General features: G+C 35.3%; 1 protein-coding gene across 15 annotated transcripts in view; it reads right to left on the reverse strand.

The window, feature by feature from the left end:
- Positions 1-14,625, reverse strand: part of MARCHF7 (membrane associated ring-CH-type finger 7) — a 52,944-nt gene that overhangs the window by 19,169 nt on the left and 19,150 nt on the right. For 12 of the 15 annotated variants that reach the window (XR_011649266.1, XR_002797795.3, XR_009186579.2 and 9 more), the window contains 3 exons: positions 3,651-3,846; positions 3,112-3,279; positions 564-1,671 (listed from right to left, as the gene is read on the reverse strand). Coding sequence is in view for 9 of the 15 variants with exons in the window: in XM_004463900.3 (XP_004463957.2) it covers positions 564-1,671; positions 3,112-3,279; positions 3,651-3,846 (1,472 nt within the window). In the remaining 6 variants the exon portion in view is untranslated. Of the gene's footprint in view, positions 1-563; positions 1,672-3,111; positions 3,280-3,650; positions 3,847-5,228; positions 5,345-14,625 lie in introns of those variants that run through there. The other 3 variants (XR_011649269.1, XM_058300830.1, XM_058300828.1) reach the window with 1 other exon arrangement.

The raw sequence follows: 14,625 nt of genomic DNA on the forward strand, positions 1-14,625 counted from the left end.
CAATAGAATTTTCAATTCTATAAAAGAATTCATTTGCATAAAAGATTTTATGCCCTGAATTTATACAGGTATTTCTGTTTACATCAAATATTCTTGATAGATAAAGACTATTCAGTATATACTTGATTTAATAAACAAAACATAATTTCTGCACCTGATTTAAGTTCATTCCAAAAAAGATCTGAGGTGAAAATTATAAATCTACTTATGCAAACAAACTGTCTTAGTAAAGGATAAGACTGTCTTGGCTCTCCATGACCACCTGGGTTCTCCTACCAATTCCATTAGTAATAGCCTATTATCAAGGACTAGGGCAGAGATTAAGATTTTTATCTGTGTATATGACTCCCAAAAGTGGTTAAAATAACATTTAGATTATTTCCTGATGTTATTCACACTCCCACTGCTTACATCTCTATTACTGATTCCTGAACATCTTACTGAATGCAAATTTTAAGAGAAGAAATGTCATATACCAACATTATGTGAAGGTAATTTTAGAAATAGTTTTTTTTCTCTAGTCTGTCCTTGCTTTAGTGCTTAAGACAGGTATTCAAATTTACCTCTCTTTGATTTTCTGCAGTTTTTCTGGATCTCTTGAAGGTGCACTTTTGGTTTTATCACTTTTTCCATCAGAGGCATTCCAACCTGAAGGAATAATATCTACAGTGATCATGACATTGTCACTCAAATTACTTCCAAGTGCTGGAGGAACTGCAAATCGGAATAAGGAACCAGGAAGAATCCCAGTTATTCCTGTATTTCTTCCACCATGAGGCAAATCTGATGTGGAACCAGTTGTAGCAGTACTGGTTGATGCTGTAGATGCTTGTGGTCTGTTGTTGACAGCCCCAAGGGAATCATTCTGTGCTTCAAGGTGAACCACTTCATTAGACTCTCTTCTAAATATATGATGCGCTCTAGATGGTATATCAGAGGTAGGTATTCTTGAAGACTCATCTCTTCCCTCTCGCCTCCTTCTAGAAAACAAAGGTGTGCATCTATTTCTAAATGAGGAAGATAACCATGGTCCTGTATTTCTACCTTCAGATTCTTGGTTAAAATGTTCTGAATTGGGCTCAGAGCTATGACTGTGGCCAAGAGATGACAGACCCCATCTTCTCCTGAGAAATCGAAATCCTTGAGAAGTTTCAGATGTCCTATTATCTGGAACTTCAGAAGTTGATGCTGCATTACGCCGAGACTGTGAAGCTGTCAAGACTCTTGGAGAAATATAAGAATTTTCAGAACTCAGTGATCTTGTATTCAAAGAATCCTGACTAGATCTTCGTGAAAAAAAAGTAGATGACATACTAGAAGCTATACGCGAAAGCAATCTCCTGGTTGTACGCCTTCCTTCATTGTCAGATGACTCTTGAAATGGTCTTTGAGATGAACCAACCCTTTCTGAACTACTTATGGTTGGGATTTCATCTCTATTTGAAATATTGGAAAATCCAGGCTGTGTACTGCTTTGGAGAGATTCCAATTCTCTTGGACAAAAGTTTGATCTAAAAGAATTTCTGCTAGAGTCCCTAGAACATGGTACAGACTGATGTTCAGAAGGCAATTGGTGGTTAGTGGATGATGTATTCAATTGTAAAGTGCTCACTGAGTTCTCTTTTGGTCTTGCTCCCTGTGAATATGAAGAAGGAACTCTATCTTGAATATCTAGTTTTGAAAGGAAAGAAAAATAACCAATTACAAGAAATAATTTGAATATTATTAAATTTAGCTTTATTATTTATGCAGTACTGCCAAAATATAACATTGGTTTCAAACTGAAAACTCCTATAACTACACAGCTTAATAATAATTCTATTTCTCTTTCTATTCTGACTTGTGTAAAGTCATCATTAGAAACTCAAAAGAAAATTTATCATAGCTAACTAGAGGATTTACAAATACGAACTATAAATCTACCAAATTGATAAGGGTAAAACTGGAATTTATTAGTCAGAAATTGTTATGGTAGACTATCTGAACTGATAAGAAATTTAAACAGGCCAAATAACACAATGTAAAAGCAAAATCATCCAAAGGAGGCAGTGATTTAGAGACTTTCTTACTCTGCAATAGGTATCACTCTTAAAAATTCTATGGCAAAGATTGCTGGTAGCTAAAAGTTCCTCTAATCTTTTATCTTTTATTCCAGGTTAACAGTAGTGTAGATCTTAACCTTGGTTATTCATCAGACACATCTTTGCATTTTAATCCTGGCCCAGAGCTAAGAATCAGAATAGGTCCCTGGCATCTGAATTTTAAAAGTACACAATGGACAGTTTTAATCTTCAAGCTGGATAAGAAACACTGTAACATTCCTTTGTAAAAACAACAATAAACCAAAACCATTCATACATAGTCTGCTCTGCTAACACACGGACTCTCAGGAAAGATTAAACTGCTAATGGCTATATGCATTCTCTTCAGTACACAACGCAAGATCTAGAAGCTATTGATAATGTTTTTGTCATAAGTAAAACAAAGTTTTTTTCTCAATTAGATTGTTTAAAATAACCTAAGCTTGTAAAAATAAAATGTATTTCCTTTTATCGATATCAAACTCCATTTCTACCTATTTCTGTCAACTTCAATCAATACTTTTTTATTCAGCTACTCAGGATGAATGTTTTATGGTATTTATTTTTGAAAAGTTTAAGCCTATGTACACTGACAGAAATAGTGTGGGTTTTTATGTCAACTTGATGAAAATAAAATCACATTCACATCACAGAAAAGTATATCTAAATTATGACTTTAAATGGTGATTTCAACCTTGAGGTATTTCGGAATTTAACTAGACTACATAAGACAGTAGTATTCAAGAATTATTTAGTATACTTTATGACATACATTCTTAAAAGGAAAAAATGCAAGTAAAACATTTTAAAGGCAAACAGTACTGGTATACTGATGTACATCTGTTTCATTTTAAATTGTTTATATATATTTAAAAAACAAAATAAAGTAGTAGGAAACATTAAGCCATTTTGAAATCATCATAAGGATATAAGATTCACTTTATTCCTTTGTATTATTAATTCAATAACATACATAAATATGAAAATTTAACATTAGGTAAGCTTTACATAACAAAATAATTATACATACACGATGAAGTTGTGTAATCGCCACTTCGGTGACTATAATCCATAAGATTACTAATGGGGGAATCTGCTCTCCTCTCCAAGTCTCTCCTCTCTCTCATTAATTCAGTTCCAAATGATCCAAGTACAACTGATGAAGATCTGGGAACCTGACTATGTCTCCAAGAAGAATCTTAAAATAAGTGAACAAGTTTTAATTCAGAGAAAGTGTTCAAGGTTTCTGATGACAATAAATCTTCAGTAATACAGAGGGAGGCTACTGACATTTATTATGGGAATCCTCACAGTTAAATAGCCGCAATTGGAAACAAAATTCAGCAGAACAAAATAATTCACTAATGAATTAATCACTCTGTATCATCTGACCATACAATGTAAACATGATGTAAAATGATTATATAACAAAAATGTGTATCTTGCTAAAGATACAGAATTTCATGGAAAGTCAATTAAGATGATGTTGGAGAACTGACAAAATAAAAAGCAACGCCATCTTGAAAAGGAAGATGCTGTCCTATAAGGTTTAAGAAATTTCATTCTTACCTGATACTGCATTCAAACCATTTCCAACATTTCTCCCAGTTGAGGTAGATGTACAGTTTGTACAGGAAAGTTTAGGTCTTTTTGAATCATGATCTCGTTGCTGGTTTTGTGATCTTGAGCGTGCTCCCTGAGTTATCTCAGATTCACTATACCACGTAGACTGAAATGGTGATGCAGATGCTGATGCTGATGTAGACTGCAAGTTAATAAAAAAAAATTTTTTAAAAGAACAAAATGCTTGCATTAAATAATAAATGTTATCTACAACCCTCTAATACATTCCCAAGGACCACTGTGTGTTTTACAAACACCAATTTTCTACTACATGTTTTCCCTAATCTTTGTTCCCACGTGCCCCTTCAAAATATACTATCACTGTACTTTGTTGGATAATCAATATGGCTTAGAATACATCATCTTTGTAACTGTATAAAAACAGCTCAAGAGCTAAAACTTTACAATTGTTTTGCTTCCCTGGTTTAATATTTCAGCCTTCTGAGAAGCTTGTTCTGAGAAATTTGTTTCCTATTCTTAGAGGTGGACATAACAAAGACAGGTTCTAATAACATATAAACTGATTGTACCTATCCTACTACAAACTGAGATTCTGCAATTCCACAAGTCGTAATAAAATTTTTGTCCTCATTCTGATGCACATTCTCAGGAATACAGTCATACAACACTACAAATGGATTATTAAAAAAGAAAATCCTAACATCAGGAATTTCTTTATCAGTGAAGAAACTAAAGAAAATAGTTCAAACTCTTAGCTTATGATATTCTCTTTTATCATGTAAAGATACATAGACAAAAGAAAACCATTCAACAAAAGTCATTCACAATGTTCAAACTATTTTAATTCTTGCTAACTGTTGAACTGGCTAAGCACTTAATACAAAATCAAAAAACTTTTTTCTCTTAAAATATAGGTTTAAATAACAAGAATATTTCAACTACATTAATAAAATTGTACTTTTACTTTAAAAGAATTTTTCTTCATTTCAAAGTTCTTAACTGGATACACACATGCACACACAAATTGAGACACAGACAGACTCATTTTGCATATAACCTCTAAATTGCTCTGATACAGTAAAGGCTCTAAAATAAAAACGTGTTTTAGGGAATGAAAGAAGAAAACATTTTAAAATCATGTTAGCATATAAGTATGTGATAAACAGTTCATTTTATTAAAGATTTTAAAAAGGAAACAAAGCTCTTGTAAGTTTTAATTGACAAAAGAAAGTTAAAAAATGGAATGTATCATGGCCCATACTCACTCTATATTGATCTAATATTCACAACATGAGAGCTCAAATATGTACTCCTAAACAAACTGTTATCTGAAGTACAGATAACAGACTAGTAAAAATAATATAAATAAGCACTATAGTAAGAAGTATGCTGAAAGGTTAAAGAAAAGAACCTAATGATGTGTGAGGAAGCCAGGAGAGAATTCAGAAATGATAGCTGGGGTTCACTGGGGAGCCAAATGAACAAGGACATTATAGATGATCAATGTGAAAAGATGTATAAAACATTCCAGTTTGTGAATTCTTCTAAGGCATTACTACTTACTTGATCTTCTATCATGCTTCAATTATGGAAGCATTCTGCATGCATTCAGGGAATTGCATTAGTTCATGGTACCTCTGAAGAATAAACCTTGCATATATATGGAAAAGCAGAAGAGACAAGGCTGGAAAAGTAGGAAAGGCTAGATCAGGATGAAATAAATAGAATTTCACCCATCCTTTGCCCAGAAAACATTCTGTTAATTGAAAATAGTACACTTCAGCGTAGTGCAAATTTAACTTCACAAACTATCCGTACCTGGTATTCCACAGGGCCACCCCAAAATGAAATGGAGTTAGTAGAGGACATGAAGTTCATGAGGTTTTTCAGAAGCTAACCATCTTATTGTGTTATTATCAGGGTATAAGGGACCTTACTCTGCAGGACAGTGGTACCAAGACCTTTGGATTTCAGAGACTAAATAAATAAATAATAAAAATAAAATTGGGGCCAACTGAGATCCTCCATGTTTACTTTGATAAGTGGGACATGTGAAATAGCAAAAAACATCTAATTTCATGCCCAATTTTAAAAAGGGCATTTTATATCCTCTCAAAACTTGAAGGATATAATCTTGGAATACAACAGTTCTTTAAATTGAATAAATTTGTATTTGTACAAACACAGTAACTTATTCTTATCCTTTTCTTTTGGTATGTAGCAGGGAAACTGTTATTGAAGGACACTCTACAAGCATACTTTGAGAACCAAGGAGGAGGGAATACAATCAGAAATACTACTTCCCTTAGAAAAACTCTTAGAAGAATATGAAATGGGGAGAGTGGACAGAAATTAGTAAAACCAATTAGGTAGCTATTGGAATGGCAAGAATAAAGTCTACACAACAAAAGTAGGGAGAACAGAAAGATTTATAGAAAACTTTAAAGATTTAGATACAATATGAGAAATGAAGAAAAAGGAAAAACCTAAAATCACTGCAGTTTTCTGGCACTGGTTACTAAATAAAGGGCTGTATTATCCATAAAAAATATTGACTACAGAGGAGCAGATTTAGAGAAGGAGATAAATTTGATTTCAGATACTTGAAGTCTGAAATGCCCAAAGGATTGAATACACACACTGTTCACGAAACAATTTTCACAAGTTACAACTCAAAATGGTAGCCTATGTAGAATATATATGATGCCAAGATAGGAAAACATTAATATTAATATATGGAAAGGAGAAATAAAAATTCTGACTAGCTTTTGTGCTGATTTAAGAAGCAATCAGTTTTTACCCTCTGAATTCTTTTGACAAATAAAATATTGGGTTCATTTTAACAATGCATTAACTATTTTTTTATAATAATAAACTTAATTTTGACAGAAATTTTAGATTTCTGGAAAGATTACATCAAGAGTATACAGAATAAAGCAGATGTGGTTCAAGTGACTGGGCTCCCATTTACCATATAGGAGATCCGGGGTTCAATTCCCAGGGCCTCCTGGTGAAAGGCAGGCTGGCCTGCGAAGCGAGCTGGAATGAGCAGTGAGCTGGCCTATGCAGAGTGCTGGTGTGGCAAGATGACACAACAAAAAGAGACACAGAAGAGAGACAATAAGAGACAGAACAGACCAGGAAGCTGAGGTGGCACAAGACTGAATGCCTCTCTCCCACTCTGGAAGGTACCAGGATTGGTTCCTGGTGCTGACTAAAGAGAAGACAAGCAGACAAAGAGGACACACAGTGAGCATAAAACAATGGCGGGGGGGGGGGGGGGGGGCCAGGAGGGAATAAAAAAAATAAATCTTTAAAAAAAAAAGTATAAGGAATTCCCATTTAACACACTCTCACATACCCACAGTTTCCCCTATTATTAACATCTTACATTAGTGCGGAACATTTGTTATGATTGATGAACCAATATTCACCCATTGCTACTAACCAGTCTATAGTTTATATTATGATTAACACTATGTGCTTTAGTTTTACAGGCCTTGACAAATGAATAAAATGCTGTGTCCATCACTGCTGTATCATACAGAACAATTCCACTGTTCTACAAATACACTATGTCCAACCTATTCATTGCTCTCCTTCCTTTCTGAACACCTGGAAACTACTATCTTAATATCAACGTTAGAGTTCTACCGTTAACACAAGGGAACTGCAACAACAAATCTATGTTGGTCCATGGTTACACTCCCCACCTTGTGTCTGTTCATCCCTCAATCTTGGGATTTGGGATGATGTCCGTTCTGACTGCTTCAGGCTGAGCGGGTACTTAGATATTATGGGACAGATGGAAAGAACTGTTTTGCTTGCAGCTATAGATACATCTTGTTTCTTCGGATGGGACTTGTCCATCATCCTCATTTTGTTGGTTGCCCAGTGCAAACTCAAAGAACTAAAGAATAGGACATGGCTGCAATTCTGCTGCGATTCAAGGATCAACCAGCATATGAACAATTCAAAGATTTAAGTCTCTGAGAAATGTATTTACAGGGTATATTGAAATTTTTAAGTTCATGGGTAAAGGAATTACAAATGAGTATAAAAGCCACACTGGGGAAACAGATAATCTCATATAATTCCAAATAGGACGCGCTGAGGGGGTGTTGATTTAAGGAAGCTAAGTTCCTTACCTCTGGTGTCTGGATGTACTTAGAATCCTCAGGAGCACTACTGTGAGGCTTTGTTTACTGTTGCAAATATTTTAACAGTATCTTTTCTGCTGTCTAAAATTGGAAGGCCAAATGATTTCAGAAAAGTAGTCTATCTTCAAAGCATACTGCCTTGTACATAATGGGTGTTTAAACGAGTTTTTGTTTTTGTATCTTTTTCAGCTACAACCTTCTTCAATTCATATAGATGTATATTTTTTATTTATATTTTAGGAGGTACTGGGGATTGAACCTAGCACCTTGTACATAGGAAGCTGGTGCTCAACCACTGAGCTACATCTGCTCCCAAATGAGAGTTGGTTTTTTCATTTCTTTTGTTTTAAGGAGGTACCAGGGATCAAACCCAGGACCTCATACATGGGAAGCAGGTGCTCACTTAAGCTTCATTCTACTCCCTCATTTTTTATGAGGCTTATTGAGACAATTCACATACCATACAAGCAGGCATCCATTTAATATGTAAAACAGTGGTTTTTTTCCCCCTTCCATATTCAGAGTTGTGCAACCATCATAAATTCTAATTTTAGAACACTTTTATCAATCCCAAAAGAAAGCCTGGACTCATTTAAGTAACACCCCTAGCCCACACATCTACTTTCTATTTGGATTTGCAAACTCTAGACATTTCATAACAAGGAAATCACATATGTAGTCTTTTGTGACTAGCTTATTACAATAAGTAGTATGTTTTAAAAGCGCATCAATACAGCAGCATTCACTAGTACTTCATTTCTTTGTATTGCCAAATAATATTCTGGATATGCCACATCTTGTTGTTCCATAATCAACTGATGATCATTTGAGTTGTTTCTACCTTTTGATTATGAATAATGCGTATTTGTGTACAAATTGTTGCGTGAGTCTGTTTTCAATTTTCTAGGAATATAATTTTTGGTCCATATAGTAACTCTGTAAGTTTTTGAGGACCTGCCAAACTGTTTTCCAAAGTGGCTGTACCACTTTACAATCGCATAAACAATGTATGAGGGCTCCAATTTCTTCACAACCTAACACTTGTCTTTATTTTAGTGATTCCAGTGTGAAGAACCATCTCACAGATTTTTAAATTGTAACATATATATAACAAAGATTTTTCCATTTCAACCATTTTCATTATAGTTTTGATCTACAGTTTTCTGATGACCTAATGTTGTGCATCATTTCATGTGTTTACTGGCCATTTGTATACCTTCCTTGGAAAAAAGGCTATTCAACTATTTTTTTGCCAATTATTTTAAATTTGTGATAACATAACACAAAATTTCTTTAAGCATAACCTTCAGTGGTATTAACATTCATGTTATGTTACCATCACCAACATGCACTTTTTCCATCATCCCAAATAGAAACTCTACACCTATTAAGCAGTAATTCCCATTTCCCTTGTCTCTTATCTACTTAGTCACAATGAATTTCCTTAATCTAGAGATCTTATATAAGAAGACTCACACAAACTTAGCCTTTTGTACCTGGCTTTTCATTTAAAATAATACTTTCAAGGTACCCAAGTTGTAGATATATATATCAGAATTTCATTCCTTTTCAAGGCTGAATATTCCATTGTGTGCACGCGCACACACACCCCAATTTATCCATTCATTTGTCAAAGGACTTTTTGGGTTGTTTCCACCTTTGAGCTATAGTGAATAATGCTATGAATACTAGTGTGCAATTATCTGTTTTAGTCTGTTTTCAATTCTTTTGTTTCAATTAATTGCCGAGTCATACGGTATTCTATGTTTAATTTTTGTGATGATCTGCCCAACCGTTTTCCATGGTGGCCATACCATTTGCATTCCCTATAACAATGCACAAAAGTTCCAATTTCTTGGCTAACATTTATTTCCTTTATTTCAATAACAGTCATCCTTGTGGGTGTAAAGTGGTATCTCATTATGTGTTTTTTTTTAAATTTCTCTCCCTTCCCCCTCCCTCCCCCCGCCCCAGTTGTCTGTTCTGTGTGTCCATTTGCTGCGTGTTCTTCTTTTTGTCCGCTTCTGTTGCTGTCAGCAGCACGGGAATCTGTGTTTCTTTTTGTTGCATCATCTTGTGTCAGCTCTCTGTGTGCACAGCACCACCCCTGGGCAGGCTGAACTTTCTTTTGCTCTGGGTGGCTCTCCTTACAGGGCGCACTCCTTGCGCGTGGGGCTCCCCTACGCAGGGGACACCCCTGCGTGGCACGGCACTCCTTGCGCTCCTTGCGCGTATCAGCACTGCGCATGGGCCAGCTCCACATGGGCAGGGAGGCCTGGGGTTTGAACCGCAGACCTCCCATGTGGTAGACGGACACCCTCTCCACTGGGCCAAGTCTGCTTCCCTCATTATGATTTTGATTTGCATTTTCCTGATGGCTAATGATATTGAACAACTTTTTTCCATGTGCTTATTAGCCATTTGTATACCCCCCTTGAAAAATGTCTGTTCAAGTCCTTTGCCCAATTTTAACTGGGTTTTTTTATTGCTCAGTTGTTAACAGTTATTTATATACTCTAGATACAAGTCCTGTTTCAGATAGGATTTGCAAATAATTTTGTACATTTTGTGGGGTGTCTTCACTTCCTTGATAGTGTCCTTTAAAGTACAAAGACTGGGCTTCAATGTGCATAACTGAAGTCAATGGTGCTGAAGCAGGAATGTGTGAGTGGGTTGGGTATTCTATGGAACTTGGGGGAGGGCTGGATGAAGGAACAGGTGAACATATGGACTAGTGAACTCTGGGGAGGCTGTGGATGAGAATACAATGGAGTAAGTATTCTTGTGGGAACTATGGCAGGGGAGTGTCACTGGTGCAGGGGGTTGGTGGTCAGGGGATATGTGAGGAAGGATACACCTGGGGCATGCTGCTATGGAAAATGAATGTGTTTTTGTTGCCATAAGGTATCACAGCACTATACCTGTTAAATGTTATGTCCCAGAGATGTAAATTTTCAGTCAGCTGAATCCTGAATTTCAGATTTGCAGCCAATACATACCTATTCTTCAGTCCACTGGAGTCAGGACAACTAACAAAACGATGATGATGGACAACTCACATTCCCCAAAATGAAGAATACTTATAACTGCAAGCAAAACAATTCCTTCCATCGCCCCATAAAAATCTAAGCCCCTTTCCAATCTAAAGCAGAGCAGGCAATATTATCTCAACAGCCTCAAAATGAGGAATGAACAAACATAAGGGGGAATGCCAACAAGGACCAAAGTAGACTTTCAACACTAATATAAAGATAGTGGTTATCAGGTTTTAAGAGAAGAGGGAAGGAAGAACAGGTGGAACACAGAGTATTTTTCAGGCATTGGAATTGTTCTGCTTGATATTAAAATGGCAGATACAGGCCATTATGCATTTTGTCAAAACCTATAAAACTACAGTGCAAAGTGTAAACCATAATGTAAACAACAGACCTTGGCTAGTAGTCCTTCAATACTGAATCATCAATTTTAACAAATGTACCACACTAATGGAAGATACGATTATTCTAACAGGGGAAAATGTGGAAGAGGGAGAGGGGTGGATTATATGGGAATACCCTATACTTTTGATGTAATCTTTCTGTAATCTAAAACTTCTCTAAAAATAAAGTTTACTAAAGAAAGTTTTAAATTTTGATGATGTGCAATTAATCTATTTTTTTCTTTTCTCACTTACTCTTTTATATTTAGGTCTATGCTACATTTTATTTTAATTTTTGGGTATGTTAAAGGCAGTTCAACTTCATTTTTCTGCAGGTGAATATCCTGTCATCATTACTGTAGCTTTGTATTGTGTTCTAAAGTTAAGAAGTGTGAGTCCTCCAATTTTTTTTTTAAGAGAATGTTTGGGATATTCTGGGTTCCTGCCATTTCATCATAAATTTTAAGATCAGCTTGCAGTTTTCTGCCATCCCTCCATCCAAAAAAAAAAAAAAATTTTTTTTTTTTGATAAGGATTACATTGATTTTGTAGATTCAGGAGAACAGGATGTCTTTTCATTTATTTAAAGGTTTTATTTCTTTAAACAGTACTTTTTGCTTTTCAGTGTACAAGTCTAGTACTTACCTATGTTAAATTTATTCCTAAATATTTTACTCTTTTTGATGCTATTGTAAATGGAATTGTTTACCTAATTTCATTTTTGGATTATTCAATGCTAGTATACAAAAATAAAACTGACTTTTATATAACTGATCTTGTACCCTGCAATCCTGCTTAACATGTATATTGTAGTAATTGTTGTTCCATTCACTTTTAGGCTCTAAATTTTTATTTATATATCTTAAAGAACCAAATTGATATGATTAAAAACAAAACTTCAAATAAACCTAATTATTTTGGGGGGGGGGGGCGCGGTGGGAGGTATCTGGGATTAAACCCAGGACCTTGTACAAGGACAGCAGGCATTCAACTGCTGAGTTCCATCCACTCCCCTAAGCTAATATTTTTTACCATTAAAAACAAGTTGATAGTTTCATAAAAATCACTAGGTAAAACTGCTAAAAGAGTTTCCAATTCTTTGATAGTGAAAAGAAAGTTATCTTATTTCTGTGGAGTCCTTGTGTGCATTTAAATGATGGCTGAAGTCCCTGAAATGTTTGCAATATACTGTGCAGTAAAAATTTTTTATATCTGTCAATCACAATTACATGCTACATTCTCAATTGCTCAGACAATCTCTATTTAAATAATTACAATTCAAAACAAACCAAACAGATATCACATTTTTCATGCCACAAATAAGATAGTGATTAATCAGTCTACTTTTATTTCCCCAAAATTCCAGATTATGAATAATCAAATGAAACTAACAAGAAGTGGATGGAATTATTAAATTTTCATTCAAGCTTCATGGAATTCTCTTTTTCATTAAATTTCCTATCCAAAAACAAATGCCCTTAAAACAGGACAGTAAAAAAGAATTTTAATTTCTATAAATGTAACCAACTTCATTTGGCCAATGTTTATTACAGGAAATCATACAGTGCACAATAATGGAAACAAGCTCAGAATGTCATGATTTTCTTGGCTCTTATTTTCATGAACCAATGCCATGACTGTAATGGCATATAAATTGTGCTTCTAACATTTTCCTGACCTAAATTACCTTAGTCATAAGTAACAACTTAGAAATGTGAGGTCACCTTGTTTTAACTGTTCATATAATGTAGAGTATACACCTGATGTGGAAGAAGACTTACAGTGTCGTTTCTCTACTCCGAATGGGCAGTCAACCTACTAATTTTCATAAAAAAGACATTAGCTTATCTTAAGAATATATAGATCAATCCTTGCCCAACTTTATGAGAAATTCAATTAAGAAAACCTGGTATTTACACAGGATGGAAGGACATGAAATTTCTTCAACCCTTAAGACATGTTAGGACTAATACCTAAGTCAAGAAAGACTACAACTAAGGTGCATATCTGTTTCACTCTGTTGTCCCTTTATGGAATTGCTTTCACTGAGCTGTGCTTTGTTGGCATCATGTCTTTTGTTTACACTGAAATTTACTAAGAAATCACTTCGTCAAAGTATGCACTTATAGTAGGAATACTACCTAAGATATTGTCTACATTATCATTCATGTACCTTTTTAGACTTAACTGCCAGGCTTTGCTTCTTCTGAGGAATTAGTTTATCTTTGCTTTATGAAGAGCACACATTATTGAACTTGTTGTGCTACCCTGATTTTCCTTACATCCAAAGCAGGAGCTCACATTTAACTTAAAAATGGTGTAAGGTTATATGTAATGCCTGAGTTTACAATTTTGACTCACTTTCAGTATTTTACCTGTATTTTTCGTTATTCCACCTTAAAACTGTTTTCATTTTCTTATATAATTGTACATGCGTATGCATGCATGTATGTACGTACATATTTTCTTGGAAGGAGGGGATGAGGAAAGAAAATTAAAGACTATTGGTTCTTTTCATTCTTAAGAGAAATCACACTGAGCTTTGAAATAGGTGTTCCACAAATTGGGAAAATGTATCAATTGTAAAAGGCACCCAGAAGCTCATAAAAAGCAAACAAGAAAACAAAGAAACAAACAAACCTTGTTTCATTTAAAAATAACTCAATCCTCCAATAAAACAAAAAGTAAAAAAGCTGTATCTGCTGAAATTATAAAAAAAAAGTATACATGGTAACAAACATATTGATAGAATACTCCCCAGGGAAAACGGACTTTGGCCCAGTGGTTAGGGCTTCCGCAGTTCAAGCCCCGGGCCTCCTTGACCCGTGTGGAGCTGGCCCACGTGCAGTGCTGATGCACGCAAGGAGTGCTGTGCCACACAGGGGTGTCCCCCGTGTAGGGGAGCCCCACGCGCAAGGAGTGCACCCATAAGGAGAGCCGCCCAGCGCGAAGGAGGGAACAGCCTGCCGAGGAATGGCGCTGCCCACACTTCCGTGCCGCTGACAACAACAGTAGCGGACAAAGAAACAAGACGCAGCAAAAAGACACAGAAAACAAACAACCGGGGGAGGGGAGGGGAGGGGAATTAAAAAAAAAAAAAAAAAAAGAATACTCCCCAAATTTTACCTTTAACAGTATGAATTAAGAAATTATACTTTTTAAAAAAACATTAAATTCTACTTACTGTTACCAGAGAGATACGATTATAATAGTTTTCAACAATTCAAATGTTAACAGAAATTTAAAGATGGAGTAACAGAAGTACCAGCGAGATTAATAAAAGATGCAGCCTCAGCTTACAAATGGCTGAGAACCAAAAGATACTTAGGGAAGTCAATTGTTCGGAACTTAGAACTTACATTTTCCCAAAAACAATGCTCTC

The sequence above is a fragment of the Dasypus novemcinctus genome, chromosome 7 (assembly GCF_030445035.2).
Source record: "Dasypus novemcinctus isolate mDasNov1 chromosome 7, mDasNov1.1.hap2, whole genome shotgun sequence".
NCBI lineage: Eukaryota > Metazoa > Chordata > Mammalia > Cingulata > Dasypodidae > Dasypus > Dasypus novemcinctus.